General features: G+C 43.0%; 1 protein-coding gene across 1 annotated transcript in view; it reads right to left on the reverse strand.

Annotated features, from left to right (window-relative positions):
* LOC115181924 (gastrula zinc finger protein XlCGF7.1-like) overlaps nucleotides 1-10,957 on the reverse strand; it is a 30,993-nt gene extending 20,036 nt beyond the window's left edge. Inside the window, exon 1 of the mRNA XM_029743616.1 lies at nucleotides 10,855-10,957. Within this exon, the coding sequence (XP_029599476.1) occupies nucleotides 10,855-10,957 (103 nt within the window). The remainder of the gene's footprint in view (nucleotides 1-10,854) is intronic.
* Nucleotides 10,958-19,927: the final 8,970 nt, after the last annotated feature.

Here is a 19,927-nt window from a genome sequence, read left to right on the forward strand (position 1 = left end):
TCAGCAGACTGTATACAAACCTAACTGCATCCACAGTCCCTGGTATATCACCAGACTGTACAAACCTAACTACATCCCCAGGCCCTGGTATATCACCAGACTACATACAAACCTAACTACATCCCCAGTCCCTGGTATATCACCAGACTGTACAAACCTAACTACATCCCCAGGCCCTGGTATATCACCAGACTACATACAAACCTAACTACATCCCCAGTCCCTGGTATATCACCAGACTGTACAAACCTAACTACATCCCCAGTCCCTGGTATATCACCAGACTGCATATAAACCTAACTGCATCCCCAGTCCCTGGTATATCACCAGACTGTACAAACCTAACTACATCCCCAGTCCCTGGTATATCATCAGACTGTTCAAACCTAACTGCATCCCCAGTCCCTGGTATATCACCATACTACATACAAACCTAACTGCATCCCCAGTCCCTGGTATATCACCAGACTGTATACAAACCTAACTGCATCCCCAGTCCCTGGTATATCACGATACTGCATACAAACCTAACTACATCCCCAGTCCCTGGTATATCACCAGACTGTACAAACCTAACTGCATCCCCAGTCCCTGGTATATCACCATACTACATACAAACCTAACTGCATCCCCAGTCCCTGGTATATCACCAGACTGTACAAACCTAACAGCATCCCCAGTCCCTGGTATATCACCATACTGTATACAAACCTAACTACATCCCCAGTCCCTGGTATATCACCAGACTGTATACAAACCTAACTACATCCCCAGTCCCTGGTATATAACCAGACTGTACAAACCTAACTGCATCCCCAGGCCCTGGTATATCACCAGACTGCATACAAACCTAACTGCATCCCCAGTCCCTGGTATATCATCAGACTGTACAAACCTAACTGCATCCCCAGTCCCTGGTATATCACCAGACTGTATACAAACCTAACTGCATCCCCAGGCCCTGGTATATCATCAGACTGTACAAACCTAACTACATCCCCAGTCCCTGGTATATCACCAGACTGTACAAACCTAACTGCATCCCCAGTCCCTGGTATATCACCAGACTGCATACAAACCTAACTACATCCCCAGTCCCTGGTATATCACCAGACTGCATACAAACCTAACTACATCCCCAGTCCCTGGTATATCACCAGACTGTACAAACCTAACTGCATCCAAAGTCCCTTGTATATCACCAGACTGTACAAACCTAACTGCATCCCCAGGCCCTGGTATATCACCAGACTGCATACAAACCTAACTGCATCCCCAGTCCCTGGTATATCACCAGACTGCATACAAACCTAACTACATTCCCAGTACCTGGTATATCATCAGACTGTACAAACCTAACTGCATCCCCAGTCCCTGGTATATCATCAGACTGTACAAACCTAACTGCATCCCCAGTCCCTGGTATATCATCAGACTGTACAAACCTAACTGTATCCCCAGTCCCTGGTATATCATCAGACTGTACAAACCTAACTGCATCCCCAGTCCCTGGTATATCACCAGACTACATACAAACCTAACTGCATCCCCAGTCCCTGGTATATCACCAGACTACATACAAACCTAACTACATCCCCAGTCCCTGGTATATCACCAGACTGTACAGTCCCTGGTATATCACCAGACTGTACAAACCTAAATACATCCCCAGTCCCTGGTATATCACCATACTGTACAAACCTAACTACATCCCCAGGCCCTGGTATATCACCAGACTGTACAGTCCCTGGTATATCACCAGACTGTACAAACCTAACTGCATCCCCAGTCCCTGGTATATCAGCAGACTGTATACAAACCTAACTGCATCCACAGTCCCTGGTATATCACCAGACTGTACAAACCTAACTACATCCCCAGGCCCTGGTATATCACCAGACTACATACAAACCTAACTACATCCCCAGTCCCTGGTATATCACCAGACTGTACAAACCTAACTGCATCCCCAGTCCCTGGTATATCACCAGACTGTACAAACCTAACTACATCCCCAGGCCCTGGTATATCACCAGACTGTACAAACCTAACTACATCCCCAGTCCCTGGTATATCACCATACTACATACAAACCTAACTGCATCCCCAGTCCCTGGTATATCACGAGACTGCATACAAACCTAACTACATCCCCAGTCCCTGGTATATCACCAGACTGTACAAACCTAACTGCATCCCCAGTCCCTGGTATATCACCATACTACATACAAACCTAACTACATCCCCAGTCCCTGGTATATCATCAGACTGTACAAACCTAACTGCATCCCCAGTCCCTGGTATATCACCAGACTGTACAAACCTAACTACATCCCCAGTCCCTGGTATATCACCATACTACATACAAACCTAACTGCATCCCCAGTCCCTGGTATATCACCAGACTGCATACAAACCTAACTACATCCCCAGTCCCTGGTATATCACCAGACTGTACAAACCTAACTGCATCCAAAGTCCCTTGTATATCACCAGACTGTATACAAACCTAACTGCATCCCCAGTCCCTGGTATATCACCAGACTGCATACAAACCTAACTGCATCCCCAGTCCCTGGTATATCATCAGACTGTACAAACCTAACTGCATCCCCAGTCCCTGGTATATCATCAGACTGTACAAACCTAACTACATCCCCAGGCCCTGGTATATCACCAGACTGCATACAAACCTAACTACATTCCCAGTACCTGGTATATCATCAGACTGTACAAACCTAACTGCATCCCCAGGCCCTGGTATATCATCAGACTGTACAAACCTAACTGCATCCCCAGTCCCTGGTATATCATCAGACTGTACAGTCCCTGGTATATCACCAGACTGTACAAACCTAACTACATCCCCAGTCCCTGGTATATCATCAGACTGCATACAAACCTAACTACATCCCCAGTCCCTGGTATATCATCAGACTGTACAAACCTAACTACATCCCCAGTTCCTGGTATATCATCAGACTGTACAAACCTAACTGCATCCCCAGGCCCTGGTATATCACCAGACTGTACAAACCTAACTACATCCCCAGTCCCTGGTATATCACCATACTACATACAAACCTAACTGCATCCCCAGTCCCTGGTATATCACCATACTACATACAAACCTAACTACATCCCCAGTTCCTGGTATATCATCAGACTGGATACAAACCTAACTGTATCCCCAGTCCCTGGTATATCACCAGACTGTACAAACCTAACTGCATCCCCAGTCCCTGGTATATCACCAGACTGTACAATCCTAACTGCATCCCCAGTCCCTGGTATATCATCAGACTGTACAAACCTAACTACATCCCCAGTCCCTGGTATATCATCAGACTGCATACAAACCTAACTGCATCCCCAGTCCCTGGTATATCACCAGACTGTACAAACCTAACTGCATCCCCAGTCCCTGGTATATCACCAGACTGTATACAAACCTAACTGCATCCCCAGTCCCTGGTATATCACCATACTGTATACAAACCTAACTGCATCCCCAGTCCCTGGTATATCACCATACTGTATACAAACCTAACTGCATCCCCAGTCCCTGGTATATCACCCGACTGCATACAAACCTAACTGCATCCCAGTCCCTGGTATATCACCAGACTGCATATAAACCTAACTGCATCCCCAGTCCCTGGTATATCACCAGACTGTACAAACCTAACTGCATCCACAGTCCCTGGTATATCATCAGACTGTACAAACCTAACTGCATCCCCAGGCCCTGGTATATCACCAGACTGTACAAACCTAACTACATCCCCAGTCCCTTGTATATCACCAGACTGTATACACACCTAACTGCATCCCCAGTCCCTGGTATATCATCAGACTGTATACAAACCTAACTGCATCCCCAGTCCCTGGTATATCACCAGACTGTATACAAACCTAACTGCATCCCCAGTCCCTGGTATATCACCAGACTGTATACACACCTAACTGCATCCCCAGGCCCTGGTATATCATCAGAATGCATACAAACCTAACTGCATCCCCAGTCCCTGGTATATCATCAGACTGTACAAACCTAACTACATCCCCAGTCCCTGGTATATCAGCAGACTGTACAAACCTAACTACATCCCCAGTCCCTGGTATATCATCAGACTGCATACAACGAGGCACTGAACACTGCACACAAGTTATACTTTACCAATCTCGTTGCAAGTGTTGAGGGGAACCCCAGAATTCTATTTTCTGTTGTAAAGAAATGAGTTCAACCACCAGTTAACTCCTCCTTTACCCACTCCATTGAGTAAAGTAAAAGCCAATGGCCAGTATACAGTCTCCCTTCTCTATGTTTGACAAGTTGTAGCTGTGGCTAGGAGTGTTATTTATTCATTATTATTATATAATATATAATTAATACAATGTCGTCACAGTGAATTTGGTGGTGTTTTTTCTCCTGTTCAGATCATTTAAAAGTCGCTTGCATTTTGCCCCATAAATAAGTGTGAAAGTACCCACTTTTTCCCACTAGATGCCGCTGTTCCTGCTATTGCCACAAGTTTTCATACATTTTGCTGTGTTTATTAAATGGATCACAACAATTTCTTTCCAACTTTGGGTAGAAAACCAATAGCTTTTTTCTCACAATGAAAATAAATTGTCCTCTGATTCAGTCCTCCATGAAAGCAATTCAGTCCTTCTCTTAGGCTTAATCTGTGTCCAGGAAACGGCGTGTGGTTTATTCCCTTCAAAGAAGGGATCTGGATTAGTTAAGACCATTCCTGGTTGGTGGGGGATCCATGGGAAGCTTTTGACCATTTAACTGGATTCCTCATGTCTTACTCAAGTGTTGGAAGAAGTTTGATCCCAATCGGATGTTGGATACTATATTTATTGAATATTATGAATCAAAAGGGCCAATTTGGGTGCAATCAATTAGCTTCATTTCTCAGATCAAATTAGATGTCAACAAAATCATGTTGCTGAAATGACATGAAACGACTTAGCTGTTTTTCCATCCCTGTGATTGGGTATGGTAACTCCTACTCCTATAGGTTAGTGAAGAGGTCAGGTAATATGGGAGTTTTTGCAATAGGGCTTTATAAATGAATAAAATGCAGTGTTTCAACCTACGTGAGGTCAAAGAGGGTCATCCTACTTTCTGATAGAGCGAGCGGTGGAGTGCAAAACCTGTCACCTGTGATGAAACGAAGAGCGCTACGATAAACTGCATCTAACGGCTTTAATGAAGTGGAAGCTGCATTCATGTAGATCAGGTTGTCATACCTGTGGTATACGGGCCTTATTGCTTAAACAAACTATTTATACTCCTCTACGTATTTATCTGGACAGGGAAGATAAACCGTTTAATGTGGCTCTGTACTCCTCTATGTATTTATCTGGACAGGGAAGATAAACCGTTTAATGTGGCTCTGTACTCCTCTACGTATTTATCTGGACAGGGAAGATAAACCGTTTAATGTGGCTCTGTACTCCTCTATGTATTTATCTGGACAGGGAAGATAAACCGTTTAATGTGGCTCTGTACTCCTCTACGTATTTATCTGGACAGGGAAGATAAACCGTTTAATGTGGCTCTGTACTCCTCTACGTATTTATCTGGACAGGGAAGATAAACCGTTTAATGTGGCTCTGTACTCCTCTACGTATTTATCTGGACAGGGAAGATAAACCGTTTAATGTGGCTCTGTACTCCTCTATGTATTTATCTGGACAGGGAAGATAAACCGTTTAATGTGGCTCTGTACTCCTCTACGTATTTATCTGGACAGGGAAGATAAACCGTTTAATGTGGCTCTGTACTCCTCTACGTATTTATCTGGACAGGGAAGATAAACCGTTTAATGTGGCTCTGTACTCCTCTACGTATTTATCTGGACAGGGAAGATAAACCGTTTAATGTGGCTCTGTACTCCTCTACGTATTTATCTGGACAGGGAAGATAAACCGTTTAATGTGGCTCTGTACTCCTCTACGTATTTATCTGGACAGGGAAGATAAACCGTTTAATGTGGCTCTGTACTCCTCTATGTATTTATCTGGACAGGGAAGATAAACCGTTTAATGTGGCTCTGTACTCCTCTACGTATTTATCTGGAGAGGGAAGATAAACCGTTTAATGTGGCTCTGTACTCCTCTATGTATTTATCTGGACAGGGAAGATAAACCGTTTAATGTGGCTCTGTACTCCTCTATGTATTTATCTGGACAGGGAAGATAAACCGTTTAATGTGGCTCTGTACTCCTCTATGTATTTATCTGGACAGGGAAGATAAACCGTTTAATGTGGCTCTGTACTCCTCTACGTATTTATCTGGACAGGGAAGATAAACCGTTTAATGTGGCTCTGTACTCCTCTACGTATTTATCTGGACAGGGAAGATAAACCGTTTAATGTGGCTCTGTACTCCTCTACGTATTTATCTGGACAGGGAAGATAAACCGTTTAATGTGGCTCTGTACTCCTCTACGTATTTATCTGGACAGGGAAGATAAACCGTTTAATGTGGCTCTGTACTCCTCTATGTATTTATCTGGACAGGGAAGATAAACCGTTTAATGTGGCTCTGTACTCCTCTACGTATTTATCTGGACAGGGAAGATAAACCGTTTAATGTGGCTCTGTACTCCTCTACGTATTTATCTGGACAGGGAAGATAAACCGTTTAATGTGGCTCTGTACTCCTCTACGTATTTATCTGGACAGGGAAGATAAACCGTTTAATGTGGCTCTGTACTCCTCTACGTATTTATCTGGACAGGGAAGATAAACCGTTTAATGTGGCTCTGTACTCCTCTACGTATTTATCTGGACAGGGAAGATAAACCGTTTAATGTGGCTCTGTACTCCTCTACGTATTTATCTGGACAGGGAAGATAAACCGTTTAATGTGGCTCTGTACTCCTCTACGTATTTATCTGGAGAGGGAAGATAAACCGTTTAATGTGGCTCTGTACTCCTCTATGTATTTATCTGGACAGGGAAGATAAACCGTTATGTGGCTCTGTACTCCTCTATGTATTATCTGGACAGGGAGATAAACCGTTTAATGTGGCTCTGTACTCCTCTATGTATTTATCTGGACAGGGAAGATAAACCGTTTAATGTGGCTCTGTACTCCTCTACTGTATTTATCTGGACAGGGAAGATAAACCGTTTAATGTGGCTCTGTACTCCTCTACGTATTTATCTGGACAGGGAAGATAAACCGTTTAATGTGGCTCTGTACTCCTCTACGTATTTATCTGGACAGGGAAGATAAACCGTTTAATGTGGCTCTGTACTCCTCTACGTATTATCTGGACAGGGAAGATAAACCGTTTAATGTGGCTCTGTACTCCTCTATGTATTTATCTGGACAGGGAAGATAAACCGTTTAATGTGGCTCTGTACTCCTCTATGTATTTATCTGGACAGGGAAGATAAACCGTTTAATGTGGCTCTGTACTCCTCTATGTATTTATCTGGACAGGGAAGATAAACCGTTTAATGTGGCTCTGTACTCCTCTATGTATTTATCTGGACAGGGAAGATAAACCGTTTAATGTGGCTCTGTACTCCTCTACGTATTTATCTGGACAGGGAAGATAAACCGTTTAATGTGGCTCTGTACTCCTCTACGTATTTATCTGGACAGGGAAGATAAACCGTTTAATGTGGCTCTGTACTCCTCTACGTATTTATCTGGACAGGGAAGATAAACCGTTTAATGTGGCTCTGTACTCCTCTACGTATTTATCTGGACAGGGAAGATAAACCGTTTAATGTGGCTCTGTACTCCTCTATGTATTTATCTGGACAGGGAAGATAAACCGTTTAATGTGGCTCTGTACTCCTCTATGTATTTATCTGGACAGGGAAGATAAACCGTTTAATGTGGCTCTGTACTCCAGCATTTTAGATCAAATGTTTCATATGAGACAAAGGAAGAGAATGTCACCTTTTATTTGAGGGTATTTTCAGGGCATCTGTTTTACCATTTATAAATAAAATCACTTCATGTCGCTAGTCCCCCCCATTTGAATGCGTCATAAGCATTTGGATAAATTCACTTATATGTGTATTAAAGTATTTGGTCCAATATTCCTAGAACACAATGATTACATCAAGCTTGTGACTCTTCAAACTTGTTGGATACATTTGCAGTTTGTTTTGGTTGTGTTTCAGATGATGTTGTACCCAATAGAAATGAATGGTGTTGGGTTCTGAGAGTATGAAATATATTTATTCATGAACATGAGGGCGAGAGGGTAATGTATAACGTTTACATTATATCAGGGACCCTACTGAAAGACTGAGTGCAGGGAAGCGGTCACATGTGGCAGGCATTGATAAGGGGAGAGAGCCACGGATTAGTGATGAAGGGGGGTCGAGGTCAGGTCACGTTAAGGGAGGAAGAAAAGTTTATGGCCCATATTATTTAGTGTCCAGCAATGTGAAGTAAAGTGCAGTAAAGATACAATGTGTGTACAGATGTGTAGGAGGCGGTTTTTTGTCTAATCCAGCTGGATTGACCATCTGGGAAGAATAAACTGGTTCAGCTTTTTCCGTTGGGTTTTCACTCTGAGAATTAGAACCTAACAACGGTAAATAATGTACAGTGAGGGAAAAAAGTATTTGATCCCCTGCTGATTTTGTACATTTGCCCACTGACAAAGAAATGATCAGTCTATAATTTTAATGGTAGGTTTATTTGAACAGTGAGAGACAGAATAACAACAAAAAAATCCTGAAAAACACATGTCAAAAATGTTATACATTGATTTGCATTTTAATGAGGAAAATAAGTTTTTGACCCCCTCTCAATCAGAAAGATTTCTGGCTCCCAGGTGTCTTTTATACAGGTGACGAGCTGAGATTAGGAGCACACTCTTAAAGGGAGGGCTCCTAATCTCAGTTTGTTACCTGAATAAAAGACACCTGTCCACAGAAGCAATCAATCAATCAGATTCCAAACACTCCACCATGGCCAAGACCAAAGAGCTCTCCAAGGATGTCAGGGACAAGATTGTAGACCTACATAATGCTGGAATGGGCTACAAGACCATCGCCAAGCAGCTTGGTGAGAAGGTGAGAACAGTTGGTGCGATTATTCGCAAATGGAAGAAACACAAAAGAACTGTCAATCTCCCTCGGCCTGGGGCTCCATGCAAGATCTCACCTCGTGGAGTTGCAATGATCATGAGAACGGTGAGGAATCAGCCCAGAACTACACGGGAGGATCTTGTCAATGATCTCAAGGCAGCTGGGATCATTGTCACCAAGAAAACAATTGGTAACACACTACGCCGTGAAAGAACTGAAATTCTGCAGCGCCCGCAAGGTCCCCCTGCTCAAGAAAGCACATATACATGCCCGTCTGAAGTTTGCCAATGAACATCTGAATGATTCAGAGGACAACTGGTGAAAGTGTTGTGGTCAGATGAGACCAAAATGGAGCTCTTTGACATCAACTCAACTCGCCGTGTTTGGAGGAGGAATGCTGCCTATGACCCCAAGAACACCATCCCCACCATCAAACATGGAGGTGGAAACATTATGCTTTGGGGGTGTTTTTCTGCTAAGGGGACAGGACAACTTCACCGCATCAAAGGGACGATGGACGGGGCCACGTACCATCAAATCTTGGGTGAGAACTTCCTTCCTTCAGCCAGGGCATTGAAAATGGGTCCTGGATGGGTATTCCAGCATGACAATGACCCAAAACACACGGCCAAGGCAACAAAGGAGTGGCTCAAGAAGAAGCACATTAAGGTCCTGGAGTGGCCTAGCCAGTCTCCAGACCTTAATCCCATAGAAAATCTGTGGAGGGAGCTGAAGGTTCGAGTTGCCAAACGTCAGCCTCAAAACCTTAATGACTTGGAGAAGACCTGCAAAGAGGAGTGGGACAAAATCCCTCCTGAGATGTGTGCAAACCTGGTGGCCAACTACAAGAAACGTCTGACCTCTGTGATTGCCAACAAGGGTTTTGCTACCAAGTACTAAGTCATGTTTTGCAGAGGGGTCAAATACTTATTTCCCTCATTAAAATGCAAATCATTTTATAACATTTTTGACATGTGTTTTTCTGGATTTTTTTGTTGTTATTCTGTCTCTCACTGTTCAAATAAACCTACCATTAAAATTATAGACTGATCATTTCTTTGTCAGTGGGCAAACGTACAAAATCAGCAGGGGATCAAATACTTTTTTCCCTCACTGTATTGTGTCATATGAGTCACACAAGAATAGAATATGTTTCTTAACACTTTGTGGATGCTAACATGATGGGTTCGGTAGGTAGCCTAGTGGTTAGAGCGTTGGGCCAGTAACCGAAATGTTGCTGGGTCGAATCCCCGAGCAGACAAGTTAAAAATCTGTCGTTCTGCCCTTGAACAACCCACTGTTCCCCGGTAGGCCCCAATTGTAAATAAGAATATGTTCTTAACTGACTTGCCTGGTTAAATAAAATACAAATATTTTTTTGGGGGGGATAATCATGAATGGATCATGAATAATAATGAGTGAGAAAGGTAGAGCCATAAATATCATACACCTTATTGGTACGTAAGCGTTTTATATCTCGACTGTCCTAATAAACAGATAGGGGAGAGTAGCTGAGGGTTTGAAGAAATGGAACAACTCTAATTCATAGACAGAGCTGTGATGCAAGGACCGACCATGAGATCAAAATGATTGTTTTAACCACGTTTTGAGTCAAATACAGTGTTTGTTTACATTTGCATTGTTTACACACAACGAGAGTTTTGGGGTTCTGGTGAGGAGCACATTTCAGTGCAATGACCCTTTGGCTTTCAAACCACACATTAGTTCAACAACTGTAGAGTTTCTGTCTGGGTTTTTAAGACAGTACTCACTGGTGTTAATCAGATCTTCAGTCTCCTCTTCCTCTCCTTCATCTCCCAAAACATCCTCCTCTTCTTCTATCAATGTTATGGCCTCCTCTTCCTCCTTTTTCATCCTGAAAGCTTCTACCTCCTCTTCTTCCACTGTGACAGCTTCTATCCCATCTTCATCTTTCACTCTAAAAGGTTCTTCCTCTTCTTTCACTATAATATCCTCCTCTTTCATTCTGAAAGCGCCTACCTCCTCTTCTTTCACTGTGACAGCCTCTATCCCCTCCTCTTCTTTCACTGTGACAGCCTCTATCCCCTCCTCTTCTTTCACTGTGACAGCCTCTATCCCCTCCTCTTCTTCCACTGTGACAGCCTCTATCCCCTCCTCTTCTTCCACTGTGACAGCCTCTATCCCCTCCTCTTCTTTCACTGTGACAGCCTCTATCCCCTCCTCTTCTTTCACTGTGACAGCCTCTATTACCTCCTCTTCTTCCACTGTGACAGCCTCTATCCCCTCCTCTTCTTCCACTGTGACAGCCTCTATCACCTCCTCTTCTTTCACTGTGACAGCCTCTATCCCCTTTTCCTCTTTCACTCTAAAAGGTTCTTCCTCTTCTTCCACTGTAACATCCTCTTCTTTCAATGTGATACTGATAGCCTCTTCTTCTTCCTCTTTCATTCTGAAAGCTTCTTCCTCTCCTTTTACTGAAACATCCTCCTCCTCCTCTTCGTTCATGACAATGTTCAGCCCCAGAGCTTCTTTCTCCGTGCAGCAGACCTCTTCTTTATCAGGAGAGTAGCTTAGTGCCCTCATGGTCGGGCTAGCTAGCATTAGCGATAAGCTTAGTGCTAGACTTAGTATAATCAACACATTTGTAAATTTAACAAGCAAATTACTTTAAGTTAAATAGTAGATACGTAAAGAGGATTGTGTTAAAAACACCGAGATCAACATACAGAAAAATGGTCCAAAGAGCTTGTTTTCGGTTGTATGTTGGCTACCAGGCTACGGAGGTGGTTGAATGAGTCAGTATCCGTGTTGTTGAAACAGCATCCGGTGTCGATTAGTCCACTAGATATGACGTCACCATCTGAAGACGCATATCGCCGTCAGCTGACTGGAATGGGTAACGCAGTTTAGAAAAAATATTCACTACATTGTTTATTCATTTAAAGATGAGCAAATATGTTTTGTCTGACTTCTTACAGCCAAAACGTTCGTCTATGCAGACCTGTAGCTACATGTGAATATGTACATTATGAATACATACTGTTAGAATAGTTTAATGCAGACCTGTAGCTACATGTGAATATGAACATTATGAATACTTACTGTTAGAATAGTTTAATGCAGACCTGTAGCTTCATGTGAATATGTACATTATGAATACATACTGTTAGAATAGTTTAATAATGCAGACCTGTAGCTACATGTGAATATGTACATTATGAATACATACTGTTAGAATAGTTTAATGCAGACCTGTAGCTTCATGTGAATATGAACATTATGAATACATACTGTTAGAATAGTTTAATGCAGACCTGTAGCTACATGTGAATATGAACATTATGAATACATACTGTTAGAATAGTTTAATGCAGACCTGTAGCTACATGTGAATATGAACATTATGAATACTTACTGTTAGAATAGTTTAATGCAGACCTGTAGCTACATGTGAATATGAACATTATGAATACATACTGTTAGAATAGTTTAATGCAGACCTGTAGCTACATGTGAATATGAACATTATGAATACATACTGTTAGAATAGTTTAATGCAGACCTGTAGCTACATGTGAATATGAACATTATGAATACATACTGTTAGAATAGTTTAATGCAGACCTGTAGCTTCATGTGAATATGTACATTATGAATACATACTGTTAGAATAGTTTAATGCAGACCTGTAGCTTCATGTGAATATGAACATTATGAATACATACTGTTAGAATAGTTTAATGCAGACCTGTAGCTACATGTGAATATGAACATTATGAATACTTACTGTTAGAATAGTTTAATGCAGACCTGTAGCTTCATGTGAATATGTACATTATGAATACATACTGTTAGAATAGTTTAATGCAGACCTGTAGCTACATGTGAATATGTACATTATGAATACATACTGTTAGAATAGTTCCGTGTAGCTCAGTTGGTAAAGCATGGCGCACGCAACGCGAGGGTTGTTGGTTTGATACCCGCGGGGGACCAGTACGAAAATGTATGCACACACTAATGTAAGTGGAGCTGTGTCTGCTTAATTAATAAAATGTTTAACAAAATTAAGACCTAGTTAAGGATTGAACTCCAATCTTGACAATATAATGTCAGTTGCTACGGAGGTGGCTGACTAGCTGCTGTTGTTGAAGAAGCGTCCCGTCTTCTAGATTACACGTCACGCTGGTAGCGTCGCCTCAAAGAAGCACATCGTCATCTGCAGACTGGTGTCATACGTTTATTTCATTTTCAGAACGTTTTCCCCCCCATCTATTTCATTAGATACTTATTAGATTGATTAGACGTCATGACAATTTAAAACATACTATCCTACTATTTTGTCATTCAGTGAAATGAACAGATAATTGTTTGTTTAATTTATTAAGAAAAACTGCGAAATGGAGAGTTGAAAATAAAGAGGAGGGAGGGTCACAAAAGTAATGTTTGGGAAAGATTTGCTGAAGTGGTAAAAGAGGATGATAGCTATGTCATGTGTGATGAATGTGAAGCACGATACAACTTTGCTCCCATTGGAAACAACGCCAATGATAAATCTGGGGTTAGTTATCAGTACGCTGCATTCATAACCAAGTGGGAATTTACCACATACGACTGGGAAAAGTCCACTTGAACGGCCATCCAACTGGTATTTGCAAACACAGCATTATTGGTTGCCACACCTCAGTCCACCTCATTCACCTGAGAGGGGTGGGGCTAGCTCTTTAAATGCCCCCACCTGCAGTCTTCGGCAGTGTTCATCTGCTCAGACGTTGCTGACACCTGACAGAGCTTACAATGCCTGGACAGGTAGTTGCACATGTTATGGCAATGGGCTGTTACAAGCGAATCACTGTTGTCAAGTCACCACCTTTCAAAGAGTGATGCATTTTGGGGATAGAAAGTGTCCGACTTGCTGACATGTCGACTACATAAACTTTACAACAATGACTTTACTATTGACGATGATGATCTGGCAAAGGTCCTTGAAGTACAGAACAACCTCTCTACCAACAACCTGCATGAACCCTTCTAGTCTGGCTAGATACTACAGAACTACCTCTCTACCAACAATCTGCATGAACCCGTCTAGTCTGGCTAGATACTACAGAACTACCTCTCTACCAACAACCTGCATGAACCCTTCTAGTCTGGCTAGATACTACAGAACTACCTCTCTACCACCAACTTGCATGAAACCTTCTAGTCTGGCTAGATACTACAGAACTACCTCTCTACCAACAACCTGCATGAACCCTTCTAGTCTGGCTAGATACTACAGAACTAACTCTCTACCAACAACCTGCATGAACCCTTCTAGACTGGCTAGACACTACAGAACTACCTCTCTACCAACAACCTGCATGAACCCTTCTAGTCTGACTGTATACAACTACAGAACTACCTCTCTACCAACAACCTGCATGAACCCTTCTAGTCTGACTGTATACAACTACAGAACTACCTCTCTACCAACAACCTGCATGAACCCTTCTAGTCTGGCTAGATACTACAGAACTACCTCTCTACCAACAACCTGCATGAACCCTTCTAGTCTGGCTAGATACTACAGAACTACCTCTCTACCAACAATCTGCATGAACACTTCTAGTCTGGCTAGATACTACAGAACTACCTCTCTACCAACAACCTGCGTGAACCCTTCTAGTCTGGCTAGATACTACAGAACTACCTCTCTACCAACAACCTGCATGAACCCTTCCAGTCTGGCTAGATACTACAGAACTACCTTTCTACCAACAACCTGCATGAACCCTTCTAGTCTGGCTAGATACTACAGAACTACCTCTACCAACAATCTGCATGAACCCTTCTAGTCTGACTAGATACTACAGAACTACCTCTCTACCAACAACCTGCATGAACCCTTCTAGTCTGGCTGGATACTACAGAACTACCTCTCTACCAACAACCTGCATGAACCCTTCTAGTCTGGCTAGATACTACAGAACTACCTCTACCAACAATCTGCATGAACCCTTCTAGTCTGACTAGATACTACAGAACTACCTCTCTACCAACAACCTGCATGAACCCTTCTAGTCTGACTAGATACTACAGAACTACCTCTCTACCAACAACCTGCATGAACCCTTCTAGTCTGACTAGATACTACAGAACTACCTCTCTACCAACAACCTGCATGAACCCTTCTAGTCTGACTAGATACTACAGAACTACCTCTCTACCAACAACCTGCATGAACCCTTCTAGTCTGACTAGATACTACAGAACTACCTCTACCAACAATCTGCATGAACCCTTCTAGTCTGGCTAGATACTACAGAACTACCTCTACCAACAATCTGCATGAACCCTTCTAGTCTGGCTAGATACTACAGAACTACCTCTCTACCAACAACCTACATGAACCCTTCTAGTCTGGCTAGATACTACAGAACTACCTCTCTACCAACAACCTGCATGAACCCTTCTAGTCTGGCTAGATACTACAGAACTGCCTCTCTACCAACAATCTGCATGAACCCTTCTAGTCTGGCTAGATACTACAGAACTACCTCTCTACCAACAACCTGCATGAACCCTTCTAGTCTGACTAGATACTACAGAACTGCCTCTCTACCAACAACCTGCATGAACCCTTCTAGTCTGACTAGATACTACAGAACTGCCTCTCTACCAACAACCTGCATGAACCCTTCTAGTCTGACTAGATACTACAGAACTGCCTCTCTACCAACAATCTGCATGAACCCTTCTAGTCTGACTAGATACTACAGAACTACCTCTACCAACAATCTGCATGAACCCTTCTAGTCTGGCTAGATACTACAGAACTACCTCTCTACCAACAACCTGCATGAACCCTTCTAGTCTGACTAGATACTACATAACTACCTCTCTACCAACAACCTGCATGAACCCTTCTAGTCTGGCTAGATACTACAGAACTACCTCTCTACCAACAATCTGCATGAACCCTTCTAGTCTGCCTAGACACTACAGAACTACCTCTCTACCAACAACCTGCATGAACCCTTCTAGTCTGGCTAGATACTACAGAACTACCTCTCTACCAACAACCTGCATGAACCCTTCTAGTCTGACTAGATACTACAGAACTGCCTCTCTACCAACAATCTGCATGAACCCTTCTAGTCTGGCTAGATACTACAGAACTGCCTCTACCAACAACCTGCATGAACCCTTCTAGTCTGGCTAGATACTACAGAACTACCTCTCTACCAACAATCTGCATGAACCCTTCCAGTCTGACTAGATACTACAGAACTGCCTCTACCAACAACCTGCATGAACCCTTCTAGTCTGGCTAGATACTACAGAACTACCTCTCTACCAACAACCTGCATGAACCCTTCTAGTCTGGCTAGATACTACAGAACTACCTCTACCAACAACCTGCATGAACCCTTCTAGTCTGACTAGATACTACAGAACTACCTCTCTACCAACAACCTGCATGAACCCTTCTAGTCTGGCTAGATACTACAGAACTACCTCTCTACCAACAATCTGCATGAAACCCTTCCAGTCTGACTAGATACTACAGAACTGCCTCTACCAACAACCTGCATGAACCCTTCTAGTCTGGCTAGATACTACAGAACTACCTCTCTACCAACAACCTGCATGAACCCTTCTAGTCTGGCTAGATACTACAGAACTACCTCTACCAACAACCTGCATGAACCCTTCTAGTCTGACTAGATACTACAGAACTACCTCTCTACCAACAACCTGCATGAACCCTTCTAGTCTGGATAGATACTACAGAACTACCTCTCTACCAACAATCTGCATGAACCCTTCTAGTCTGGCTAGATACTACAGAACTACCTCTCTACCAACAACCTGCATGAACCCTTCCAGTCTGGCTAGATACTACAGAACTACCTCTCTACCAACAACCTGCATGAACCCTTCTCGTCTGGCTAGATACTACAGAACTACCTCTCTACTAACACTCTGCATAAACCCTTCCAGTCTGACTAGATACTACAGAACTACCTCTCTACCAACAATCTGCATGAACCCTTCTAGTCTGGCTAGATACTACAGAACTACCTCTACCAACAATCTGCATGAACCCTTCTAGTCTGGCTAGATACTACAGAACTACCTCTCTACCAACAACCTGCATGAACCCTTCTAGTCTGGCTAGATACTACAGAACTACCTCTCTACCAACAACCTGCATGAACCCTTCTAGTCTGGCTAGAAACTACAGAACTACCTCTCTACCAACAACCTGCATGAACCCTTCCAGTCTGGCTAGATACTACAGAACTACCTCTCTACCAACAACCTGCATGAACCCTTATAGTCTGGCTAGATACTACAGAACTACCTCTCTACCAACAACCTGCATGAACCCTTCTAGTCTGACTGTATACAACTACAGAACTACCTCTCTACCAACAACCTGCATGAACCCTTCTAGTCTGACTGTATACAACTACAGAACTACCTCTCTACCAACAACCTGCATGAACCCTTCTAGTCTGGCTAGATACTACAGAACTACCTCTCTACCAACAACCTGCATGAACCCTTCTAGTCTGGCTAGATACTACAGAACTACCTCTCTACCAACAATCTGCATGAACCCTTCTAGTCTGGCTAGATACTACAGAACTACCTCTCTACCAACAACCTGCATGAACCCTTCCAGTCTGGCTAGATACTACAGAACTGCCTCTACCAACAATCTGCATGAACCCTTCTAGTCTGGCTGTATACTACAGAACTGCCTCTACCAACAATCTGCATGAACCCTTCTAGTCTGGCTTTATACAACTACAGAACTACCTCTCTACCAACAACCTGCATGAACCCTTCTAGTCTGACTAGATACTACAGAACTGCCTCTCTACCAACAACCTGCATGAACCCTTCTAGTCTGACTAGATACTACAGAACTACCTCTCTACCAACAACCTGCATGAACCCTTCTAGTCTGACTAGATACTACAGAACTACCTCTCTACCAACAACCTGCATGAACCCTTCTAGTCTGACTAGATACTACAGAACTACCTCTCTACCAACAACCTGCATGAACCCTTCTAGTCTGACTAGATACTACAGAACTACCTCTACCAACAATCTGCATGAACCCTTCTAGTCTGGCTAGATACTACAGAACTACCTCTACCAACAATCTGCATGAACCCTTCTAGTCTGGCTAGATACTACAGAACTACCTCTCTACCAACAACCTACATGAACCCTTCTAGTCTGGCTAGATACTACAGAACTACCTCTCTACCAACAACCTGCATGAACCCTTCTAGTCTGGCTAGATACTACAGAACTGCCTCTCTACCAACAATCTGCATGAACCCTTCTAGTCTGGCTAGATACTACAGAACTACCTCTCTACCAACAACCTGCATGAACCCTTCTAGTCTGACTAGATACTACAGAACTGCCTCTCTACCAACAACCTGCATGAACCCTTCTAGTCTGACTAGATACTACAGAACTGCCTCTCTACCAACAACCTGCATGAACCCTTCTAGTCTGACTAGATACTACAGAACTGCCTCTCTACCAACAATCTGCATGAACCCTTCTAGTCTGACTAGATACTACAGAACTACCTCTACCAACAATCTGCATGAACCCTTCTAGTCTGGCTAGATACTACAGAACTACCTCTCTACCAACAACCTGCATGAACCCTTCTAGTCTGACTAGATACTACAGAACTACCTCTCTACCAACAACCTGCATGAACCCTTCTAGTCTGGCTAGATACTACAGAACTACCTCTCTACCAACAATCTGCATGAACCCTTCTAGTCTGCCTAGACACTACAGAACTACCTCTCTACCAACAACCTGCATGAACCCTTCTAGTCTGGCTAGATACTACAGAACTACCTCTCTACCAACAACCTGCATGAACCCTTCTAGTCTGACTAGATACTACAGAACTACCTCTACCAACAATCTGCATGAACCCTTCTAGTCTGGCTAGATACTACAGAACTACCTCTCTACCAACAACCTGCATGAACCCTTCTAGTCTGACTAGATACTACAGAACTACCTCTCTACCAACAACCTGCATGAACCCTTCTAGTCTGGCTAGATACTACAGAACTACCTCTCTACCAACAATCTGCATGAACCCTTCTAGTCTGCCTAGACACTACAGAACTACCTCTCTACCAACAACCTGCATGAACCCTTCTAGTCTGGCTAGATACTACAGAACTACCTCTCTACCAACAACCTGCATGAACCCTTCTAGTCTGACTAGATACTACAGAACTGCCTCTACCAACAACCTGCATGAACCCTTCTAGTCTGGCTAGATACTACAGAACTACCTCTCTACCAACAATCTGCATGAACCCTTCCAGTCTGACTAGATACTACAGAACTGCCTCTACCAACAACCTGCATGAACCCTTCTAGTCTGGCTAGATACTACAGAACTACCTCTCTACCAACAACCTGCATGAACCCTTCTAGTCTGGCTAGATACTACAGAACTACCTCTACCAACAACCTGCATGAACCCTTCTAGTCTGACTAGATACTACAGAACTACCTCTCTACCAACAACCTGCATGAACCCTTCTAGTCTGGCTAGATACTACAGAACTACCTTTCTACCAACAATCTGCATGAAACCCTTCCAGTCTGACTAGATACTACAGAACTGCCTCTACCAACAACCTGCATGAACCCTTCCAGTCTGGCTAGATACTACAGAACTACCTCTCTACCAACAACCTGCATGAACCCTTCTAGTCTGGCTAGATACTACAGAACTACCTCTACCAACAACCTGCATGAACCCTTCTAGTCTGACTAGATACTACAGAACTACCTCTCTACCAACAACCT

The sequence above is a fragment of the Salmo trutta genome, unplaced genomic scaffold (genome assembly GCF_901001165.1).
Source record: "Salmo trutta unplaced genomic scaffold, fSalTru1.1, whole genome shotgun sequence".
NCBI lineage: Eukaryota > Metazoa > Chordata > Actinopteri > Salmoniformes > Salmonidae > Salmo > Salmo trutta.